Source organism: Chelonia mydas, chromosome 2, assembly GCF_015237465.2.
Source record: "Chelonia mydas isolate rCheMyd1 chromosome 2, rCheMyd1.pri.v2, whole genome shotgun sequence".
In the NCBI taxonomy this organism is placed as follows: domain Eukaryota; kingdom Metazoa; phylum Chordata; order Testudines; family Cheloniidae; genus Chelonia; species Chelonia mydas.
This window is the reverse complement of record NC_057850.1, coordinates 75,087,771-75,111,025: the sequence shown is the minus strand read 5'-3', so window position 1 is coordinate 75,111,025 and position 23,255 is coordinate 75,087,771. Positions and strand designations below refer to the sequence as shown.

The window sequence follows — 23,255 nt, the reverse complement described above, 5'->3', positions numbered from 1 at the left end:
GTGTAAGAACCCAGGCTAACTGCAGTAAAGACATATCCTAAGAGTTCAAGCAATTCCCAGGCTAATTCACTTGACACTATGTGATATGCCCTCTCAAAATCTATACAACACTTGCACAGATCTCCTCCTTGAACAAAGCATTCTGTTGCATTCAATTTGCATTTGATAGTTCCAAAGAGTGTTGTCTCAGAGTGAAGAAGTGATCAGCACTTCTATGTCTCATTCAGAAGTAGACTTGATTTTCATGTAGTCTTTCACTCAGCTGTCTTTCCCTTTTTCCTCAGCTCTATTGCAAGAACACCAACTCTCTAACCTTTTGATTACTAATACTTTTGTCGGTCTCTCGTCCCCTTTTCCAAACTTACTATACAATGAAAATATTATTGCTTGTTTCCAAGCCTTAGGCATTTTTTCCTGATCTCTAGGTACATTTTTTTCAAGTCCCGTGCCTTTGGCCAGGTATATACTAGAAAAGGATTTCTGATAAATCTATACTGGTATAACTATACCAGCAAACACTCTTAGGCTAAAGCAGTTTATACTGGTAAAAAGTGATTTAGGTAGTTTATCTTACACAGGTTTGTTGACCGTAATAAGGTATACCAGCAAAAAGATTTTTATATCCGTATAATTGTGCCTAAACTAGGGTGTTAGCCAGTATAGAAATGTCACAAAATAATCACCCCTCCTCCAACCAACATTGCTATACTGGAAAAAGTTTCTAGCATAGACATGGCCTTTAACACTAAGGGGGAAATCCTGCTTCAACTGGAGTCAATAGCAAAATTCTTATTGACTTCAATGCGAGCAGTAGTAATTTCCTCCCCTATTCAGGCTGCAATTTGTTTGCAGAAGCTGTTTATTGAATAACTACAAAGAGTGAACTGATCTGTAAATATCAAAGTCTGTTTGTGAATCATTCACAAACAGAAAAAAGGGATTGATTCACAACATATATGTCTATCAATAGCTTTAATTTAGCTTACTCCTTCCAATGTCTGGCTACCCTACCTGAGCTTACCCATAAAGAGCATCACTGTGTACTTTAATGAAAGACGTTTTAGATAACATACAAATCCATATCAAATGAGCTGTGTTGTAGAGTGGATTGAAACAACAAATGCATTGTTCTGCCACTCTCTTTTCTGTGCAGTGGAAGGGCCTTTCTTTTTCGGACTTTGGTACAATGTCAGAAACCTGTGTTAAAGACAAGAATTTTGTCAGGTTGTAACAGCTTTGCCAAGCAAACAGGTCACTTGTTCAACATGCCAACTGAAATGTGTAATTAGAACTCACATAATTTAAATGAATTATAGTTAAGCAACTTTGCCATACAAGGGAACAATCAGTTTTCTATTAACACTCCTGCACAGGGACTGCACACTTCCTTTCCTATATCCATGCTGCCCAAGCAAAAGCCTGATTCAAAATTCATTGAAATCAATGGGAATCTTTCCAGTGGTTTCAGTGGGCTTTGGATCATGCCATGAAAGCCAAGTTCTGCATTTGGCACCCTGTTCTGTAGTATCTCCCTACAGCGTCTCCCTGAATTAGAGGTAAAATTTTCTAGAATTATCAACAGCATTCCCTTTGCAGCCTGCCATAATCACGGAGCCCGAAGGATCAGAGTATGGCACAGCTGCTGACATCTAGCTACTATCCATTGGTGCCACAAAATACAAGGTTGACAAAGAAAAGGAGGAGGAAACGGACAGTAATTATGACGGAGAGAACACAGAATAGGGACGGAAAGAAAGTTAAGTGGGAAAGAAAGGAGACAGAGACTGAGTTTGAGAAGAGGTAGAACAGAAGGAAGGAGGAGGGAAATTATTCCAGCCAGTGAAAGGGAAATAAACACCCTGAATTTATTAAAAAGATCTGAATAGAGGAGACACAGAAAGGATCAACCAAATACAGTTTATGAACACAGAAGAATCAGAAGCATTTTTGTATGTGTCCAACTATAATCTGTTTAGTAGAAATAATGACACTGAACCACTCTTCCCTGTCTGTACTTTATACTTCTCAACCAATATTCTCACATAGGCCCAAACCCTGTAAGCTCTTAAGCACAGGCATAACTTTGTAATTAATGGGGTTACGCCTGCTTAAAGTTAAACATGCTTAATGGATCAGGGCCTTAATACGAAAAGTTTCTCTCTTAATCCTTGATAATAAATAAATAATAATAAATTTTATACTTAGCCCTTACATACCATTTTCTATCAGTAACTCACAAATCACTTTACAAAGGAAATCAGTATCATTATCCCATTTTACAGCTGGGGAATCTGACACAGAGGTGTAATATTTAAACTCAATAGGTGTTAAAATTAATGGTAGTTAGAAGCGAATTCTTGTGCAACTCTGTGAAATCTGGGCAACGCCCTTTAATTGCAAATTCTTGAACAGATCATTGACAATAGTCACAAGAACTGTGTGGTAAGAATTTTAAAACAATGGACCAGGGTGGAGTGTGATTTTAAGACAATGAAAAATATTCTCATATTACCTTAATATGACATACAATGAGCTCGGAGCATTTCATCACAGCTAGACTCTGGATTTCCTGCTGTAGATGAAGTGAGCTGTAGCTAACGAAAGCTTATACTGAAATAAATTGGTTAGTCTCTAAGGTGCCACAAGTACTCCTTTTCTTTTTGCGAATACAGACTAACACGGCTGCTACTCTGAAACTTGTTAAATACTGTACCTGTTCCATTTAATTCAACAACTTGATTTTAAAAAATTATAGCTGATTGTCAAGTCTTTGGTTTCAACACTTTTAAAGGCATTATAACAGATTTTCATTGATTTCATAAGGAAGTAGGTTGGACCCTGGATGTTTTAATCTAACCTCCCCCCCACTCCCTTCTTCCCCACCCCAAAAAAAGAAATTAATCATATGCTAAAATTGTTACTGTAGCTTTACTCAGCATGAAATGAGACTGGCACTCAGGAGTGATCACATGAGAATGTTTCACTGGAAGTACACAGGTCTCATTACTGTCACTCAGAAGATGGCACTGGATGTGCTCATAATAAATACTGTAATACTGTGACTTATTACAAAAATAATATGGATGTTTAAACTTTTAGAAAGGAATAGCAATTTAGGGCCTGCTCCAGTGCTCATCAAAGTACAGTAGAACCTCAGAGTTACGAACACCTTGGAAATGGAGGCTGTTCGTAACTTTGAAATGTTCATAACCCTGAATAAAATGCCATGGTTGTTTTTTCAAAAGTTTACAACTGAACATTGACTTAATACAGCTTTGAAACTCTACTATGCAGATGAAAAATGCTGCTTTTAACCACCTTAATTTAAATGGAACAAGCACAGAAATAATTTCCTTATCCTGCAAATCTTTTTTTTTTCTCAACTTTCCCTTTATCTTTTTAGTAGTTTATGTTTAACACAGTACTGTATGGTATTTCCTTTTTTTATTTTTTTATTATTTTTTTTGTCTCAGCTGCTGCCTGATTGTGTACTTACGGTTCCAAATGAGGTATGTGATTGACTGGTGTGTTTGTTACTCTGCACTTCTCCTGTAATTGGAAAGACTTACACTGTCTTCCATGGTCTGTGGATGGGGCTTGGTCATTTGTAGATTTCAACAACGAACAGGGTGTTATGCAAAGAAACTCAGCCTGAGCTGAGCTCAGCTTTGGAGCACTTCCGTATTGTTTTTCAGCATGTTTGAACTTTGAACCTATACCAGCTAGCAGAAGGATACAAGCACCTGTATCCTTGTATAGTTTACCTGTATCATGTATAAACTGATTTCCTGGGCCATAACTGCAGACCAGTTTTAGAGCTAACGTTAGTAAAAGTGCTGAGATTCTATTTTAAACATTTGTAATTTTTGAATGAAAGAAGCAAAATAAGTGCAAATTATTGTAATTTTTAAGGTGTATACCATGTCTTGGAGAACAGGACTGAAGCCCTTAATATTATCTATATTTTTAATTGTGTGCGTTAAAGGTAGATCAAAGCTCTGGGTATATTATGATTGACAGCCTAAGAGCACCAGCATCATTACAATGTAAATGAAAGTGTCTCATTATATCAAAGATCCGTAAGGAAAGCTGGGAGGGCTAGTTCATAGCATATATCGGTGAAATTGAATGGATGGTCATGTGGTGAAGGGACTGGGCTGGAAACAGATAGATGTGAATTTAGCTCCTGGATCTGCCAGATGTCAAATGTGAACTTGGGAAAGTTACCTCCATACAGTAGGAATAATATTTTCCTATCTTAAAAGGAAGCTGATATACAGTTAAATTCATAAAAATGTTTACGTATGTCAATAATGAGTGCTATAAAAACTATAAACAAGAAATCAGGAAGCTCAGCATTAGTGGTAATTGAAAGTATTTGCAGGAGCTTTGACTGACCTATGTGAATGTTATAAGCATCACAAGAGCAGGTCTGGCAGAAGGAAGTTTCTGGGAGCACAGCTTCCACATACTCCCTGGCTCTAGTGGCTGATCTTTCTCTGGCTGGACTCTGGGGGACAAGAGTTACTGCTGCTCCCTGGCAGCTCACTATTCCTGCATCTGGCACTACTCCTACAAAGGCTTATGCATGTGAAGTCAGTGAGATTACACAAACGAATAAAGTTGCACACTTGACTAAGTGGTTGCAGGACTGGGGCCTCAATACTTGACATGGGTCTATTATTTTTAATTGATTTTAAATGGAAATGAGAAGGTTTCACTTTATTTTAACGCAGAAATTATTTTGATTACTTGTAGAAATGTATTCCACTAACAATGGCCCTAACAAATAATTAGCACTTGCATCAAGGTTCCACTTGGCTACATTGGAGAGCACAAAAAATTACCAAAAAATTTTGTAGTAGTCTATTAATCTGCAAATGAATGAGCTTTCCTTACAGATCTTTGACATGAGACACGTTCATTTACATTATAATGATTCTGGAACTCTTAGGCCGTCAGTCATAATATACCCAGAGCTTTGAACCTTGGTATAGCTCACACAATTAAAAATACTGTATATAGATCATATTAAGGGCTTCAGTCCTATTCTCCACTGCACACCTTAAAATTATAATAATTTCCACTTATATTGCTTCTTTCATTCAAGAATTACAAAAACTTTAAAATAGGATCTCAGCACTTTTACTAACATTAGGTAAGCCTCAAAGCATGTTTGTGAGGAACAAAACCATTAATGCACCCATTCACAAGTAGCTACACTTTGGCATAGAGAAGTTATGTTCCTTGACCAGTGAGACTGTTACCCGGGGCAGAGCTAGGAATATAACACTGCAGCCACTGCACTTGGACATGTGGTGTCACTGATTTTTTTCTAAGCAGCAATATGATGTGCATAGAAAGGCAGCAGCAATTTCTATATCACTATTTCCTAAATCAACAAAAGTGAAGACATTCTGAGGTAATGCTGGTTCTCTGGCCTCAACTTACCATTTTGTGTCTAACTATTGCAGTTGTTTCAGATGGAGTTATTTACGGAGATGCTGTATGTACAATGCAAAATGCTCCTGGGTGGCTATTCCTCTGAAAGAGTCCGAATTCTGTTCATGATATTACAATTGGTTGCTTCAGAAATGATGTGAAAAGGTATTTACCACAGTTGAATCTGACCTAATCAATGCTAATTAATCAGCAACTATTCGCATAAAGGCGTCCAACCCTTGTAAAAGTAGGAAGCATGCTTACCTTAATTGTCCGGTCCTTCCCGCCGTTGGAAATCATTAGATTCTGGACTGCTCGGTGCTAATTAATCAGGTGGTGTTGAGCAGAGAGCAGTATCAGAAAGGGATACAAAGGAAACGGCTTGCAGGGTATGGAACACAGATTAGGAGCATCATCAACATTGGCAGGCTGCGTTGGAGCAATTCTTCTTACTACTTTTCCATGAGTCCATGTTTTCCCTGGGAAGCCGCATTCCTCATTAATGAAGGCTGCCTCTTTGTGAAAGGATTGGCTGTGAAGCACACTCCGCTTGCTATGACTTGTGGTGTTCTTTCGGGCGGTGGCAGGGGCGCGGAGGGGGGGGTGGGGGGGAATGGAACGAGCTTTCCCTATATTTGAAACCCTCATTACAAACACCTGTTCAGCCCAAACCTGCCCAGAGACAAAAGCATGACTATGTGTGAAGAATCCTTTGGGAAAGCTACCCCGCAGCGAGTGGGGCTAAGCCTTGTGGCGTGAGAAGCAGAGGCACGTAACAATCAAAGATCAACATAGAAAACGAGTATGTTTATTAGAGAAACTCGGTACTGACAAGGGTGGGGATATATATATATATATAGCCCAGATCCCCATCGGAAAAAAAGTAGCTGCAACATAAAAACAAAAGTATTAATAAAAGTTCTCGCCCTAGAAAAAATCCAAGGAGCGACCAGGCCTAGAGGATAAACAGCCCCCCGATCCGGTCAGTGGTCCCTCCAGGACGGGAGGGAAGTATTGCGCCTGCCAAGGCTGTAGCTGTGGGGTGAAGGAACAGAGTCGGCCAGCGTCCAGGGCTGGCCCCTGCTGTTCCCTTCCAGGAGCTCTGCGGTGTGCGTGGCAAGAAACCGAGGAGCGCCCCGGGAAACGGGCCAGGGCTCGCTGGGACAGCGGGGCCTTTCCCAGGTAAGTGGCTGCGTTGCCTGTGGCTGGCGCTTCCACAAAACACCCCCATTCGCTCCCCGCTCCGCGCCGCGCCCGCCCCCCGGCGCTCGCCGTCGGGCGCAAGGGGCGGCTGTGGCACAGCCAGCGCTTGAGTTCACAGGCGTATCGCCGGCAGCTTGGACGTTGTCTCCTCCCGGCCTTATTTGTGTCTTCCCCGGACAGAAGCCCGAGGAGCGGTTCCCACCGGGCTCGGCCGCGCCGCGCGGCGAAGGGAAACTCGTTCCCACCGGGACGCTGCGGCCTCTTGAAGCAGAGGCGGCGGCGGCGGCTGCTGAGGGGCCCGGCAGCTTCCAGCCCCTGGCTCTGGTTAGTCGGCAGCCAGGAGGGAAGCAGGGCGGCCGCTGCCCCTCCCCCTGTCCCGAAGGGGCCTGGGAGACGTCACCTCCCCGCTCCCCCCTCCCAGCCCTGCCTCAGAGGAAGGCGGGATTCACCTGCCCCCTCCCCCCAGGTGTACAAATGTCAGGCCAGCCGCCCCGCGCGCCGCACTCCACCCCTCCGCGCGCCCGTCCCAGCCCCTCCGCGGCTCCCGCGTGCCGGCTGCCTCAGCGGGCGGGCGAAGGAATCCCGCCCCGGACCGAGTCCCGTCCCGGGGGGCGGCCGCTTTGGGCACAGGGCAGCGGGCGCCGGGGGAAAGCGGGCGGGCGACTCGGCCATGGCGCGGGTCCCGGAACCCGGAGGGCTGGAGGCGCTGCTGCTGCTACTGCTCGTCACGGTGAGTCCGCAGCCCCGCGGGGCGGCGTGGGGCGGGAGGCGGCTCCGCGGTCACGCAGCCCGGCCGGAGGGGCGGTGGGGGGCGAGCGGGGCGTAGCTGCCGCGCGAGAAGCGCCTCACAGGATTACACGGGGCCGAGGGCGACTTCGACCTCTTCCCTCCCGCCACGCCCGGCTCGGCCCGCAGCCGCGCCTCGCCCCGCTGAGTTGCTGAGTAGCCTGGGGTGCGTCTAGGAATGTGCCGGGCGGCGGGCGCGGTTTTTTTACTCCGTCTTCCAGCTGTTAAATGTGACCATTCCCACCCCTCACCCTGGCGGGTCTGCCTTGAGTGTTTGGACAGGACTCTTAACCAAGTGCCAGGTCTCAGAGGGGTAGCCCTGTTAGTCTGTATCAGCAAAAACAAGGAGTCCTTGTGGCACCTTGGAGACTAACCGATTTATTTGTTGGTTTATTTTTCACTCCATGCATCTGATGAGGTGGGTGTTAGCCCATCAAAGCTTATGGCCAGATACATTTGTTAGTTTCTAAGGTGACACAAGGACTAGTCCTTGTTTTAACCCAGTGAGGCTTCCATAACCTTGCCAGTTCTATTGGTTTTGTTTTCACCTATCTTGAACGGATATTGCTAAGTTAAATGAAACTTTCCAAATAAGGAACTCCTTTTACTGACATTATTAATATCTTAGGTTTTTTAAAAAATTCTCTTAATAAGATAATGTACTTTTCAGTGGTTTTGCTGGCTGTTTATAGTCCTAGCTGGTTGGAAACATAATTGCCATCCTATGGAAACTTTTGGGGTTGTGGTGGGAGGAGGGAAAATAATCCTGCGTTGGGATGAAAAGTCAAAATTTCAAAAAATGTCATGGAACTGCCATGGGACTGCGCAGCCCATCAGGTTAGGAACTGGGTCAACTGGCCTCCCTGCCAGCCTTCCATTAAAAGTTTTGATGCAATTGGTACATTCCTATGGAAGATTTTGCTTCCACTGAAATCTCCATTTTCAAATGGAAAACTGTTCGGCTGAAATGTTTTTGACCCATGCCATTTATAGTTTCCTAAGCTTCAGACAATAACAGCAAACTATAGGGACACAGTCAACTTTAAACAATCACCTTTGTTGGAAAATATTTTATTCACTGTTGTAAGAGTTACAATGGGTGAACTTACAAATCTTAACTGGTTTGAAGTTTTCACTAGTTGTACCAGTATTCCCGATCGTGCAGGGGGATCCACATGTGTGGCCCCGTGCTCTGATGCACAGACCATTGGCCTTTGCTAAACTAGGAAAAGGGTGCTTTTTCTCAGTTGAGTTAGCTCAAGCCTAGGCAGGACCATAGGCTATAACCCAACTTGTTAGAAATCAAGCTAATGGTGCTAAATTGTATCTACATTAGTGTCAGATGGGATATTCCATCAAATAAAGCTAGCTCAATGGAAAAAAACACCTTTTTTCCTAGTGGTCCATTTGAGCAAATCCGATTGGAAGATCAGGGTCATTTTATAATATTTTAAATTTATTATGTATAAAGAAGGTATTGAAAGGTTTAAATTCTACATGTCCTCTACCTTAGAAATATCAGGAATGTTCTCTCTTCTCTTCCCTGGTTTGCTGAAGGTATCTTTGGAGAACTGGAAATAATGGGAGATTTCTTAGCTCTTAGTTAAAGGGGCTGGTTCGTTGAATCTGTAACAAAGAAATCTTTTCTTTCAACATTTTGTGTCTCATCTGAGTCAGTGAGGACTAAACAAAAACAAGAGTTTTAAGGAGTGGCTAAATTATGTTCCCAAAACATTTGTTCAAGTTTCACAATCATGACATCACAGGTTTCAAGGAAGTGAGAGAAAGCCAGGTATCCACAGAGGGTTTTGTTTGTTTACAAAAAACAGAATGACAAGATGTGACTCTCCAATGTGAAAAACATTTGGTGGGGCAAACTTTCAGGCCTTCTTCATACATCCCAAGGAAGCAAATATGGGCTCTTTCCTTCCCTGCCTTTTGTTTTTAACTTTGCAGGGCAAAGTTAGTTTTGTAAAAGATAGTTTTTACAAATTTTAAGTTTGGCCTCATGCTGTCTCTTTAATAATATTAGTTTCTGTCACACTGACTTGTAGTGGAAATAAAACGTGGTGACTAGGTTGTCCCCTTCTGTGATGAAAGCCATGAGAAGAAACTATTTGCAAAGAAATCCTTGTGGAGATTTTTCCCACAGCATCCTGTCAGGAGCAGTGTTTTCTCCCCAAACGCATAGAAAAGTATCATGCAGCCTGATGAATTTCCCCAAGTTTTTCACAGTTGTAGGGCGACATGTGGGAGGCCAGGACTGTCTGCTTGGAGGCCCTGAACCTCTTCAGGATCTCTGGTCCCTGGCAGCCTGCCCACCTCACTCCTTGGCAGCCTAGCTCCATTGGACTCTCTCTTTGGCACAGTAGCTCCCAAAGACTACAGGCGGATCTACAGAAAAGTTAATACAGTCCTGCATACCCCATGTCAGTCAAAAAGGTGTTAATGATAGTAAAATTTGGCCCCAAATAACGATTTCAGAATTTGGCTACTATAAGTGATTGGAGCTATATTAACTTTTTGGGCATCTTCTGTAGGACTGGATGGAGGATGATGTGCATCAGTCCTCCTCTGTGCCCTTGGCCAGCCCTGTCTCTTCTTACCAGCAGTGTACAGTCCCTGCAGTAACTATCGTGAACAAGTTAGATAAACATCTGTCAGGTATGGTCTAGGTGTACTTAATTCTGCCTCAGCACAGTGGGGTGGAGATGACCATCCCTTCCAGCCCTATGTTTCTATGATTCAGTTTCCCTGGCTATGCAGTGCCCCAAAGGATGGGGAGAAGTGGCATGTAAACAGAACCAAAGCTTCACACACCAGTCAGCAGAGCGTGCTAGCCATGCAGCAGACAGATGAGTTCTCTAAACCCAGGTAAGAATGTAGCAGAGAGAACATTCCCCTTATACGGCATAGAGCTTGTTCCAGTTTGCTGTGCATCATCTTATCCCCAATAAAGGGATGCACCTAGATGGCCCTTTGTATGTCGAAGTTGGGGCTAGATTCTGATCTCAGAAACATCAGTGTGAATGGGGAGTAACTTCACCACAGTTAAGTATATTGGCACTGCCACCCAAGTAACTTTGGAGGAGTAAGTCTGTATTAACACCAGTGTAAGTGTACCTCTACACTTGAGCTAGAGGTATAATTTCCAGCTCAGGTAGATATATGCACGCTAGCTTTGATTGCGCTAGCATGCTAAAACTAGAAGTGTAGATGCAGAGGTGTGGGCAAAGAGATGGGCAAGCCACACAAGTAAGTACATAGGGTTCCATGCAGGATTGTACTCAGGGCAGCTAGTCCATCCTATCACCTGCGCTGCTGTGGCCACACTTCTGATTTAAGTGTGCTAGCTGGATCAAAGCTAGTGTGCGTACTTCCGCCCAAGCTAGAAATCGCACTTCCAGCTCCAGACATACCTTAAATGAGATCAGACTCTGACTCATGGTGTTTAAATAGAGGGCTTTGTTACAAGGGTGGAGTATACTCATTCTCATCCTCCTGAATAGATATTTTTTCTGTTAGCAATTCCCCAGCAAATAATTCTGAGCTTCTGAGTCCACCAATGAAGCTTGAGAACCACCAACGGCAGGTGGTTAAGTGAAAGGCCTTCAGGGATTTCCCTAGAAAATATGCTTCTGTTAAAGAAATCTTAAATTAACACTGAAGAGGCCTGTGTACTTTGATTTTAATTTTAGATGTTTATGTGAAATCAGAGCGGTACATTACATTTTTTACTACTGAAAAATCTGTACTCTCAACCTTGTGATGTATACAGTTTTCCTAATCCTCTGAAAGCCTTTAATGCAAAGCAATACTTTGATGTGAAAACAAAAAGTCAGAAGTCAATACCTATTTGGAAACATCACTCTTCACTAACACTTGGAAGAGTTGTAGACAAAGGAAGTGCCAATATTAAACCAACAGCCCTTTAAAATTTTCTACTAATAAAAAAACAAACAAAAACCGAAATATCAGTCAATCAGATCAAGTCTGTGGTTTGGGCTCTTTAAATGAAAAGATGTCAATCCCACTTAGCATATTTAAGTCTAACACTGTCTAGTGTTTTGTTTCTATTTTACTTGCTATCCATTGCTTTAAAAGTATCAAGAGAGGGCACATGGTTATTCATGCACTTCAGAGATTTTATATAATACAATGGTTTGCAAAGGTTCCCTATCAGGGCACACCCTGTCCTGAGCACTCCAATCTAGTCAAAATCTACACAGGACTCATCTCACCTCCCACTTAAAAGTATGGGTAAGAGCAGGGTAATTTCCCTCTTGACACCTATTTGTGATTTCCCTGGTAAGTTGCAACCCTCCCGGAGGGAACCAGTGGCGAGATTCTGTTCTCAGTGACATCCATTCAGTGTCACTGATTTATAAATTAACTTGTTCAGCGAAGATGCAAAAAGTTTAAGGAAGCAAATTGTCATACAGTTTAAGATTCCGTAGCTTCCATAATATGCATCCTTTATAGAACTTGTTCTCTCACTGTGCCTAACGCCATTGGCATGAATGGTAGTTACGCTGGCTTGTCAAATTTCAGAATATGCTCTTTTAATATATGTTAATATAAATGAACCATGACAGTGCACCTGAAATCAGATTGACTAGTTCATTTGTGAACTCAAAGCAGTGATTCTCTGGAGGAGCCACTGGGGGTCTTTGTTAAAAGTTTGCCACCAAATGGAAGAGATTCTTTGGGTGAGTTCCCTACCTTTAATGAAGTTCATTCACCTTGTCTTTAGTTACAGCAAAATTACTCCTGCCATAGATGTTACCCTCTTACTTAGGTGTGGTTCTGAGAAAGTGATACTGTTTAAATGGAAATTAATAGTATCTTCAGTCCTGCACCTCTGGGAAATAGGGTTAATCACAGGGAAATTTTGTGGGAGTCCTACACTAAAATATTGTTGTATCACTAACTCAATGGACATAATAACACAGGTATTTTAATCTGATATGAGAGATAATGTCAGGCAGACCTCCTGAACCTATGCAGATTCCAATTAATTTCAAAGGGATGTCCACAGGCATAGGACTCCATTTGTATAGAACAAACTTCAGGATTGGGACTTAGAATGGTCAGTATGTTGATTACAAATTGTAATTGTAGCAATACAAGAATATTGAGAGTTCTGGAGATGAATTTCAAATGTGGAATCTGGTTTCATTATTTTTGATAAAAGTTGGCTTAATATTAGTATCGGGGGTGGCCGGGTTAGTCTGTATCCACAAAAACAGCAAGGAGTCCGGTGGCACCTTTAAAGACTAATAGATTTATTTGAGCATAAGCTTTTGTGGGTAAAAACCCCACTTCATCAGATGCATTTTCACTCCATGCATCTGAAGAAGTGGGGTTTTTACCCACAAAAGCTTATGCTCAAATAAATCTGTTAGTCTTTAAAGGTGCCACCGGACTCCTTGTTGTTCTTAATATTAGTGTTACTTGAAACGTTGTTTGTGATTGTGAAATAGGCAAATGGTGTCTGTGGAGGATTGTTTCCTGTAAAACAAAGATCCATCCTGGAACGGACACATACCTTGGGGTGGATATGCATCTTTCTTCAAGCATGCTGGGGCTTGAGAGAGTTAGTGGATCTATGGACACACTGACCATGGTGCTAAGCGCAGGGAGACAACAACGGAAAGTATTTTTAGGTAATGTGTCAGTTTCCTTAAACAATTGCCTGTAACTAAGTCTTGGCCACTTAGGGTATATATACCCTGCATGTCCGCAGACTCATGCTAGTGAAGCTCTCACTAGTGTGCTAGAAATAGCTGAGTAGATGACCCTTTGGCATTGGCAAGGCCTCCCCCACCCAGTCTTCAGAGCCCAAGCTGCAATGTCTACACACCTACTTTTAGCATGTTAGCTGAAGCCCTGCTAGCACAAGTCTGTGGGCGTGGGCTGGGAGGCCTCACTCCCAAATACAGTGTAGACCTACCCATAGGAACCTTTTTTGTAGTGACCTGCCAGATTTTATTTTAATTCTAATTTAATAAAAATGTTTATTTAACCAGCTTTGATTTTCTTGTGTCTTTTTTTCCCTATGCTCTCAATAAAACCTGATCTAATTTGTAATGACTGGAATTGGGTGTGGTGACAAATTCAAGACTGTGTCAGGTGGAGCACCTCAGAGATAGAACGTGAAGTCTGACTACCAGGGAGGCTGAAGGCTTATCTACATTTGAAGTGCAAAATGTCTATATTGTAGTCTATATATCTACAATATGAACGTTACCTATGCCAACAGGAGGGGTTCTCCCATCGGCATAGGTAATCCACCTCCCCGAGAGGCAGTAGCTAGGTTGACAAAAGAGTTCTTCTGTTGATCTAGCGTATCTATATGGGGGCATAGGTCAGATTTACTATATCGCTCAGGGTTGTGGATTTTTCACATCTCTGAGCAATGTAGTTGGGTCGGTCTAATTTTTTAGTGCAGATCAGCCCTGGGTCAGGAGTAGCATAACAATGTATGCACTTACTCAAAGGTAACAGGTTGTGATCTCTGTCACCCAATAGTACCAAAAAAGGGCTTGTGTAAACCATCAGATTCACAGGGAGAACTGAACCTCTCTACACTCAGAAAACATCCCAGAAACATTTAAAATAGTAACAAAAATGAAAAGGTGTATGCTTTAAAAGGTTTAGTAATGAAGAAATACATAAATGAGTTAAGATTCTTAATCATTATTGGCTTGATTCACCTAGTGGCTTCAACTCTTCTACTGGTTTCAGTGAAAACTGAGTATTCAGCAATTCTCAGAATCCATCCTTTCACACATGTGGGTAGATGTAAACTTCACATTGACTTAAATGCAGTTTTAAAACAATCAGTGCTCATTGGTATGAGAACTTAAGCACATTGCATTTATTTTTTTAAAATTTAATCTTTAAAATGTATTGATCAAAAAAACCCTGTGGTGGGGATATTGTCAACCCTTCCCCCATTCCAAAAACATAAAGGCCAAACTTAAAAAAATAAGATGTCTGAGGCAAACCTATGGTTATATACTTAGGTTGAGTTTCATTTTACTTGCACAAAGCCCAAGCGTTCAGGCTCTATGGAAATAGAATATAAAGCAGTTAGGGAGGGGGGAAAAAAAAAACCACATGAAGAGCACAGTGTGGATGATCTGCTGCTGATGTGGCAGCTATTCCTCTGTATCAGTTTTGCAGGGTACTGGGGCTACTGGAACACTGCAAGCTCACCTCCCTCATTCATCCCCATTATAGCTAATGCAGAGACTCTGTCAACAGGGTGTAGGAGATGCCCTCAACCTGAGGAGGTCTCATACAGCCCTTAAGAGGGGGGTTAGATTTTAGAAGGCCTGCCACTTGCCATAAGTTGTATTTGTCAATTTCACTGTTGTTGTGATAGGATGAAAGCATCAGCAAATGGCTAGCTAGGCAGCTGGTTGTAGGAAATGCCTGCAAAATCTTATACATGGACCTTGAGCCTCCTAATAAAAAGTGGATCCAAAAGACTGTTTATTATGCAATGGACAAGAAGATTAAATTTCTCATTTTAGTTCTTGGATAATCTCTTTATCAGGATTTTTACAGCCCCCTCTTGGCACCATCTAATACGCTGACACGTGGAACACAGATTTCACAGCACTATGTAAAATCCTGTAAACACTTATGCATATGACTATCTTTACACAGCTAAGTAGTCCCTTTGACGCTGATCCTGAGCCAAAGCCCAGCGAAATCAAGCCCTCCATGCAGAAAGTTAAGAACATGTGTATGTGTTTTTAGCATTATAGTCAAAAATTTTGACGCACCTGTGAAAGAGACTTTGTGTGTTTGGAAAGTTCTCTAATCACAATAAGACTCTTTCATTATGTCACAAGCTTAATTTTTTCTCAGTGATACTTGTAACACAAAGCAAATATGAAATATCTAAGTTTTAGAAATGCTGGACTTCTAGATTTAATTATTTTAAGAAAGCATATAGGACTAAATCTTAGTTTGATAAAACTCAATAAGAATTTTTGCCATTGAGATCAATGGGACCAGGTTCTCCCCCATAAAGCAGTCATATTCTTCCCTTCAAACTGCTTCCTTGACAAAAAGCCAGTGATATGGCTTTTGATAATGGAAGCTATTTGTACTGGGGATAGTGTCTAGAGGCTCCAGTTGAGGATCAAGATCCCACGGTGCTAGGCACTCTACATACATAAAGTAAGAATACAGTTTCTAACTCAAAAATTTTACAATCTAAACATATGAGACTGATTTTCGGAAGCTTTGTATGCCTTTTTAATAAAAGAAAATACAGTCACAACTGAGGCACATTTAATTTTACTTTGTAACAGCCTACCCATGAATCCTTGCAAGTGTACATTTTCTACTCTTTGGGTGAAATTGTGAGCTTACTGAAACCCGTGGAAAAACTCCCATTGATTTCACTGGGGCTAGGATTTCATCCATCAAGTTTGTATGTATGTTTCATATTCTGTCAGTGAAGTGTGATTACTGTGGGCTGCATTCTCATGTGTGCTGCAGCAGATTCTTTTTGTTTGCAAACTAAACTGAAATTAGCATTAGTAAAACATTCTGCTCTAGTAACCATTGTCTTGGGTCACTAATCCAGCTCCCATTGAACACATTGGAAAGATTTCAGAATAACCAGATCAGGGCCTTATGACTCGAATCAGCAGCCCTCTACATAACCAGAATGCTGTGTGTAGTTACCAGGGAGCAAAGAAGTTTCAAAAAGGGGAACTCTGCATCTCCGTCCCTCTCACAGAGCTGAGGCTCCACACCAATCTCTCTGTTGCAGTAGGGGATTAGTTGGGACGGTAGTAACGTGGCCAGTGTGTCCACCAGATGGTTGGATATGCTAGACAATATGTAGGGTGAGTTACAGCAGGCCTTTGTAGGCTACTCCAGCGCTATGGGCACTGCCTCCCAATCCTGGGGGAGAATGCCATTTCCTGACTCAGCTCAACACATGCATAGTTCCCAACTTTTATTCACTTTCAGTCTTTTGTTCCTGTATTTAAAGTTTTTGTGGGGTTTTAAAGTGTAGGGAGATGTTCAGCTCTCTCTGTAGCTCCTGCCAGCATTTTTGTCACTGTTCAGCTATTGCGATTGCATCTTGTGTTACCCTTTAGTAAATGCATTGGTTGTTACGCCTCTCCTGATATCAGACTTCAGGTTCTTTCTCGGGGTGGCCACCCTGAATTTATACCCAATTTATGTTTCTGCATCCAGTTCCAGTTAGCACAAATTAAACCAGATTTTACTTGGCAGAATTATCCTTCAGGATACATATGCTAGGAAAGACCTCTTCAGGAACAGTTTTTTGGTTCTCAAGCTGAGACAACATTCAGTCTAATCTCCCAACAGCACCCAGGAAATAGTGTGCGAAAAGAAATAAAGCCTCCTGTAGAAGTTGAAAGAATAGTTGTAGAGAAACTGAGAGCAACTAATTTTGAATCAGAGGAGAAATTAACTTACAGAGCTTAGTCACAGTCTAGATCCCAGTTGAAGAGAAGATAAAGAATTACTCACTGAATGACTTGAATCTGAAATCACGCCAGAGATTGTCATGTGATGCGTACTAACAAAGCAAAAAATTATTCCAGGGTGCAAAATCTAAGGGGCTAGAGGAAAAGAGAGTTAAACTACTCTAATTTCCTTCTAAAAAACTCAAATTTTCAGGTTCCAAAATCAAAACAATCTCACTTTCTCCAACAATTTAACTACTTTTCTTTTAATTTCTAAATATCTAATATTGTTGCACCTTGTAGCGAAGTGAAGACTCACTACTGCGGCGCCTACTGCTGGTCGTCTTGGGAATTAGCTCTCCAGCCTCCAGAGCACCCTCTGCTGGTTGGTGGCTCACCTGCCTCATGGCCCCCATATCCCTCCCGGGCCCCAGTGCCTTTGGGGTTCTGCCCCCACACACTGGGTCTCCCCTCCCCGGGGAATCATAGAATATCAAGGTTGGAAGGGACCTCAGGAGTTCATCTAGTCCAACCCCCTGCTCAAAGCAGGACCAATCCCCAACTAAATCATCCCAGCCAAGGCTTTGTCAAACCTGACCTTAAAAACTTCTAAGGAAGGAGATTCCACCACCTCCCTGGGTAACGCATTCCAGTGCTTCACCAGCCTCCTAGTGAAAAAGTTTTTCCTAATATCCAACCTAAACCTTTCCCACTGCAACTTGAGACCATTACTCCTTGTTCTGTCTTCTGCTACCACTGAGAACAGTCTAGATCCATCCTCTTTGGAACCCCCTTTCAGGTAGTTAAAAGCAGCTATCAAATCCTCCCTCATTCTTCTCTTCCGCAGACTAAACAATCCCAGTTCCCTCAGCCTCTCCTCATAAGTCATGTGTTCCAGTCCCCTAATCATTTTTGTTGCCCTCCGCTGGATGCTTTCCAATTTTTCCACGTCCTTCTTGTAGTATGGGGCCCAAAACTGGACACAGTACACTAGATGAGGCCTCACTAATGCAGAATAGAGGGGAACGATCATGTCCCTCGATCTGCTGGCAGTGCCCCTACTTATACATCCGAAAATGCCATTGGCCTTCTTGGCAACAAGGGCACACTGTTGACTCATATGCAGCTTCTCATCCACTATAACCCCTAGGTCCTGTTCCGCAGAACTGCTGCCTAGCCATTCGGTCCCTAGTCTGTAGCAGTGCATGGGGTTCTTCCGTCCTAAGTGCAGGACTCTGCACTTGTCCTTGTTTAACCTCATCAGATTTCTTTTGGCCCAGTCGTCTAATTTGTCTAGGTCCCTCTGTATCCTATCCTTACCCTCCAGCGTATCTACCTCTCCTCCCAGTTTAGTGTCATCTGCAAACTTGCTGAGGGTGCAATCCACGCCACCCTCCAGATCATTAGTGAAAATATTGAACAAAACCGCCCCCAGGACTGACCCTTAGGACACTCCGCTTGATACCGGCTGCCAACTAGACATGGAGCCATTGAGCCCGACAATCTAGCCAGCTTTCTGTTCACCTTATAGTCCATTCATTCAGCCCATACTTCTTTAACTTGCTGGCAAGAATACTGTGGGAGACCGTGTCAAAAGCCTTGCTAAAGTCAAGGAATAACATGTTCACTGCTTTCCCGTCATCCACAGAGTTTTCTCTTCATAGAAGTCAATTAGATTAGTCAGGCATGACTTGCCCTTGGTGAATCCATGCTGACTGTTCCTGATCACTTTCCTCTTCTCTAAGTGCTTCAGACTTGATTTCTTGAGGACCTGCTCCATGATTTTTCCAGGGACTGATGTGAGGCTGACTGGCTTGTAGTTCTCTGGAGCCTCCTCCTTCCCTTTTTTAAAGATGGGCACTACATTAGCCTTTTTCCAGTCGTCCGGGACCTCCCACGATCACCATGAGTTTTCAAAGATAATGGCCAATGGCTCTGCAATCATACCCGCCATCTCCTTTAGCACTCTCAGATGCAAAGCATCCGGCCCCATGGACTTGTGCTCGTCCAGCTTTTCTAAATAGTCCCGAACCACTTCTTTCGCCACAGAGGGCTGGTCACCTCCTCCCCATGCTGTGCTGCCCAGTGCAGTAGTCTGGGAGCTGACCTTGTTTGTGAAGACAGCGGCAAAAAAAGCATTGAGTACATTAGCTTTTTCCACGTCCTCTGTCACTAGGTTGCCTCCCTCATTCAGCAAGGGGCCCACACTTTCCTTGACTTTCGTCTTGTTGCTAACATACCTGAAGAAACCCTTCATGTTCTTAACATCTCTTGCTAGCTGCAACTCCAAGTGTGTTTTGGCCTTCCTGATTTCACTCCTGCGTGCCTGAGCAATATTTTTATACTCTTCCCTAGTCATTTGTCCAATCTTCCACTTCTTGTAAGCTTCTTTTTTGTGTTTAAGATCAGCAAGGATTTCACTGTTAAGCCAAGCTGGTCGCCTGCCATATTTACTATTCTTTCTACACATCGGGATGGTTTGTCCCTGTAACCTCAATAAGGATTCTTTAAAATAATGACATCCCAAGATGGAGTCCAGCACCAGGTGAGGTATAACAAATATACCAGGTGAGCAGCCTCACCAATGTTGTGAATCTCGACTGATCCGTCTGAGGCCCTGGAAATAGCATGGTTTGTTCTAGGGGAGCTAAACTTCTCCTAAGGCCTTAGCCCAAGAATGGCGCTGGGAGTCTACAGTGGTGCGCTTAAGGGATCACAGAGGGGGAATACAGGTGCAGTTCCCCTGAACTGTGCACATACTGTAGACGTGTGTTTGGAAAACATATGTAATACATTTTAGAGTATAGGACATGGAGCTGAAGGCTATTACTCTAAAGGTTTCTAGGCACAGAATTACCTCTTTCACTTCATAAATATAAATGAAGTTATTTTGATATATCCTTGCTTTAAGACATTACCTGAAACCTTTTTGATGCTCCTACATGATCCGAGGCCTAACAGGGCAGAGGTACTCCAGGAGAGACAAAGTTTCACCCTAATACTGCTGGTTTCAGCATTATTGGCCTGATCCTACACCCGTCTGAATCAATAGAAGGCTCCCATTGACTTATTGTTGAACCAAGAGCTGATCACTTATGCATAAGAAAAAGAGAATTCTTGCTTGCTTCCTTGCTTTCTTAAAATAAAGGCTTGCAAAGATCCTAACCTTATTTAATTTTCTAATTATAAAATATTTGTATACCTTATAGACTGTGGGTAAAATTTTCAAAAGCACCTAAATGACTTGCAGTGAGGCTGGATAAAAAGTGATTTTTTTTGATAAAATCCTTTTTGAGGAAAAAACTTATCTAAAGATAGTTTTAATTAAGATACACTATAGCTCAAAGATATCTCATCATGGAGTAGGAATTATAAATTCTAATTCTATAGTATGAGACAATATATTCATGTAATGTTTAAGAAAAGTTTTGTAAATGAGTTCCAATAGTTCATGGATTAGGGACCCAATCTTATGGGGCTCCAGGGGCTTCTGTATAGATTAGTTAGGTTAATCTTGCTATCTACCCAATGGGACTCAGTACTCCGTCTAGAAGATACCATCACAGATGCTTAGTTTTGCAGTTCTCAAACTGTGGATTTTTGTCTCCAGAGATAACATGCTTGTTAACAGCAAAAATGTTTTTAAATAAATAAAGAATATATAGAGGTGAGAAATAATAGACCTCAACCCTATTATCTCTATGCAAATTTGTGTACACAGAGTAGATCCCTTACCTCTCTCTAAAAATGGAAAGTTTCAAAAAGTTCAATGAATAGAAGATTGTTGGGGGTGGAATAGATCTGGACAAGGAGAAGTCTGGAGTTAAATGTGAGAAAAGAGGAACAGGCAATAGAAACAAAAGTGAAAGTGTTTGAGCAGCATATTCCAGAAGTCTTGAGGTCTTTCTGAGTGTAGCCTTCACTGATCTGTGATCTACCATACCATTCTCTCACTAGAAGGGAAAAGCTGTAATGGAAACAGTCCGTAAAAGAGACCCAGTTTGGGAATATTTTAATGAAGTTCCTCTACCTGTGGGTAAGACAGGCTTGCGTGCAAAATGCAAACAGTGCAACAAAGAAATGCAAGGCCTGCTTGCCCAAATGAAACAACATCGTGAGAAGCGTTCTGTCTCAGGAGGAAGCTGCGTTGAAGATGAAAGGAACATGTCTGAACATACAGGCTCTTCAGACTGGTAAACTTTTTTATTTCATACCTCTTTCTTAAGGACTGCCTGTCTTCCTTCTGGACTATTCTTGAATTCTCATGTTTGAGCAAAAAATGTAGTTGTTACTCTATGGTACTATCATTTTAGATACAGTTGTGATAAAAAATAAATAGCTGAAATAGGCAGATCTTCCTTTTACAATTTCACCTTTAAAGTAGTACTGAGTGTCAGTGATTACAATGAGTAATACTAAATGAGCAGTATAGTAATAATAATTAAATAACTGCATTGACTTATTTTGTTTAGGAGAATCCATCCTCAACATACAGGATTCTGAAGACTATAAACCTTCAAGATCAGCATCATTTTCTATAGTTTCAGAGTTATCTGCCAATGATAGTGTTTCAGTCACATCATGTATGTCACATAGCCACAGTATATCACCTGTAGCAAAAAGAAAAAAATCTCCATTATCTAGAAACAACCATAGATAAGTTTGTGATAAGAACCAGCAGATTACAAAAAGAGGCAATTGATGAAAAAATTGCCCAGTTTGTTTATGCAACAAATTTTCCTTTCCATATGATGGAGAACCCACACTTCATTAACATGGTTCAGTCATTAAGACCAGGATACAGTCCACCCAAGAGAGCAGATGTCATAGGCCAAATTGCTGGATAAAGTGTATGAAAGAGAAATTGAGCAGTGTGCAAAATGTCTAGAGTGAAATTATTAACCTGAGTCTTGATGGGTGGAGCAATGTCCACAATGATCCTGTTTTATGTGCTTGTGTGACGACAGAAGAAGGGATTGTCTTCCTTACGGAAACAATTGATACATCAGGAAATGCTCACACAGCAGAATACTTACAAGAAGTTGCAGTAAAAACTATAACAAACTATGGAAAAAAATTCAAATGTGTAGTACGCAGCTTGGTCACAGACAATGCTCCAAATGTATCCAAGATGAGAAGAAATTATTTAGAAGAGAGTCCAAAGCTAATAACCTACAGTTGCAGTATTCATTTGATACACGTCCTAGCCAAAGACTTCAGTGTTCCAGAAATAAAGGCTAATGTTGTTGAAATTGCAAAATACTTCCATAACAACCACTTTGCAGCAGCTGCTCTTAAAAAAAGTGGGAGGAACCAAGCTAACTCTCCCACAAGACGTGCGATGGAACTCAGTAGTGGACTGTTTTCAGCATTATATCAAGAACTGGCCTAATCTGATGGCAGTTTGTGAACAAAATCATGAAAAAATAGATGACACTGTCACAGCCAAAGTTCTCAACGTTGGGCTGAAGAGAAATGTTGAACACATGCCGAGTACCCTGAAGCCTATTTCTGTAGCCTTGAACAAAATGCAGGGAAATATCTGTTTTATTGCTGACGCTGTTGAAATTTGGAAGGAACTGGGTGAGATCTTAAAAAGAGAAATCTGCAATGACAGAGTTAAATTACAAGCATTAAAAAAACAAATGGGACAAGCCCTATCTTCAGCTCATTTTCTTGCAGATATTCTCAGTACTCGGTACCAGGGTCAAACCTTAACTGCTGAAGAAGAGGAGTTGGTTATGAAATGGACATCCAGCAATCATCCCTCCGTAATGTCAACTCTAATAAACTTCAGAACTAAGGGTGAACCATTCAAGAAATATATGTTTGCTGATGATGTTTTAAAGAAAGTCACACCTGTGAACTGGTGGAAGTCACTTAAGCACTTGGATTCAGAGACTGTTGAAGTGATAATCTCACTTTTAACAGCAGTAGCTTCTTCAGCCGTTGTAGAAAGAATATTTTCTTCCTTTGGACTAATTCATTCCAAATCAAGAAATGGTTTGGGACCTGAAAAAGCAGAAAAACTTGTTTTTCCTTTTGCAGATTATGAACAAACAGGAAAATGAAGGTGAAGACGACTGAGTTAGCTGCAGAAGCCAATATTTTAAGTTTTTCATGTTGACCTGGCTGACACAGTCGATTTAATTTTTGTTTTGTTATTTTTTAAATTCATTTAACTATTTTAGTTAAAAACAATTTTAATAAAAACAAACCTGATTTAAAAAAACCTTGAATGTTTAACTAAATTCAAAAATTCATATGCTTGTTTTGTTAAAATATTATGTTTGCTGTTGAAGAAAAAATCCAGAAAACATAACGTGTGTGTGTGTGTGTGTTTGTTTGTTAAATAAA

General features: G+C 41.7%; 1 protein-coding gene across 1 annotated transcript in view; it reads left to right on the top strand.

The window, feature by feature from the left end:
• Positions 1 to 7,114: 7,114 nt before the first annotated feature.
• LOC114019266 (desmoglein-2) overlaps positions 7,115 to 23,255 on the top strand; it is a 43,553-nt gene continuing 27,412 nt past the window's right edge. The window contains exon 1 of the mRNA XM_037892710.2: positions 7,115 to 7,375. Within this exon, the coding sequence (XP_037748638.1) occupies positions 7,316 to 7,375 (60 nt within the window). The 5' untranslated portion in view covers positions 7,115 to 7,315. The remainder of the gene's footprint in view (positions 7,376 to 23,255) is intronic.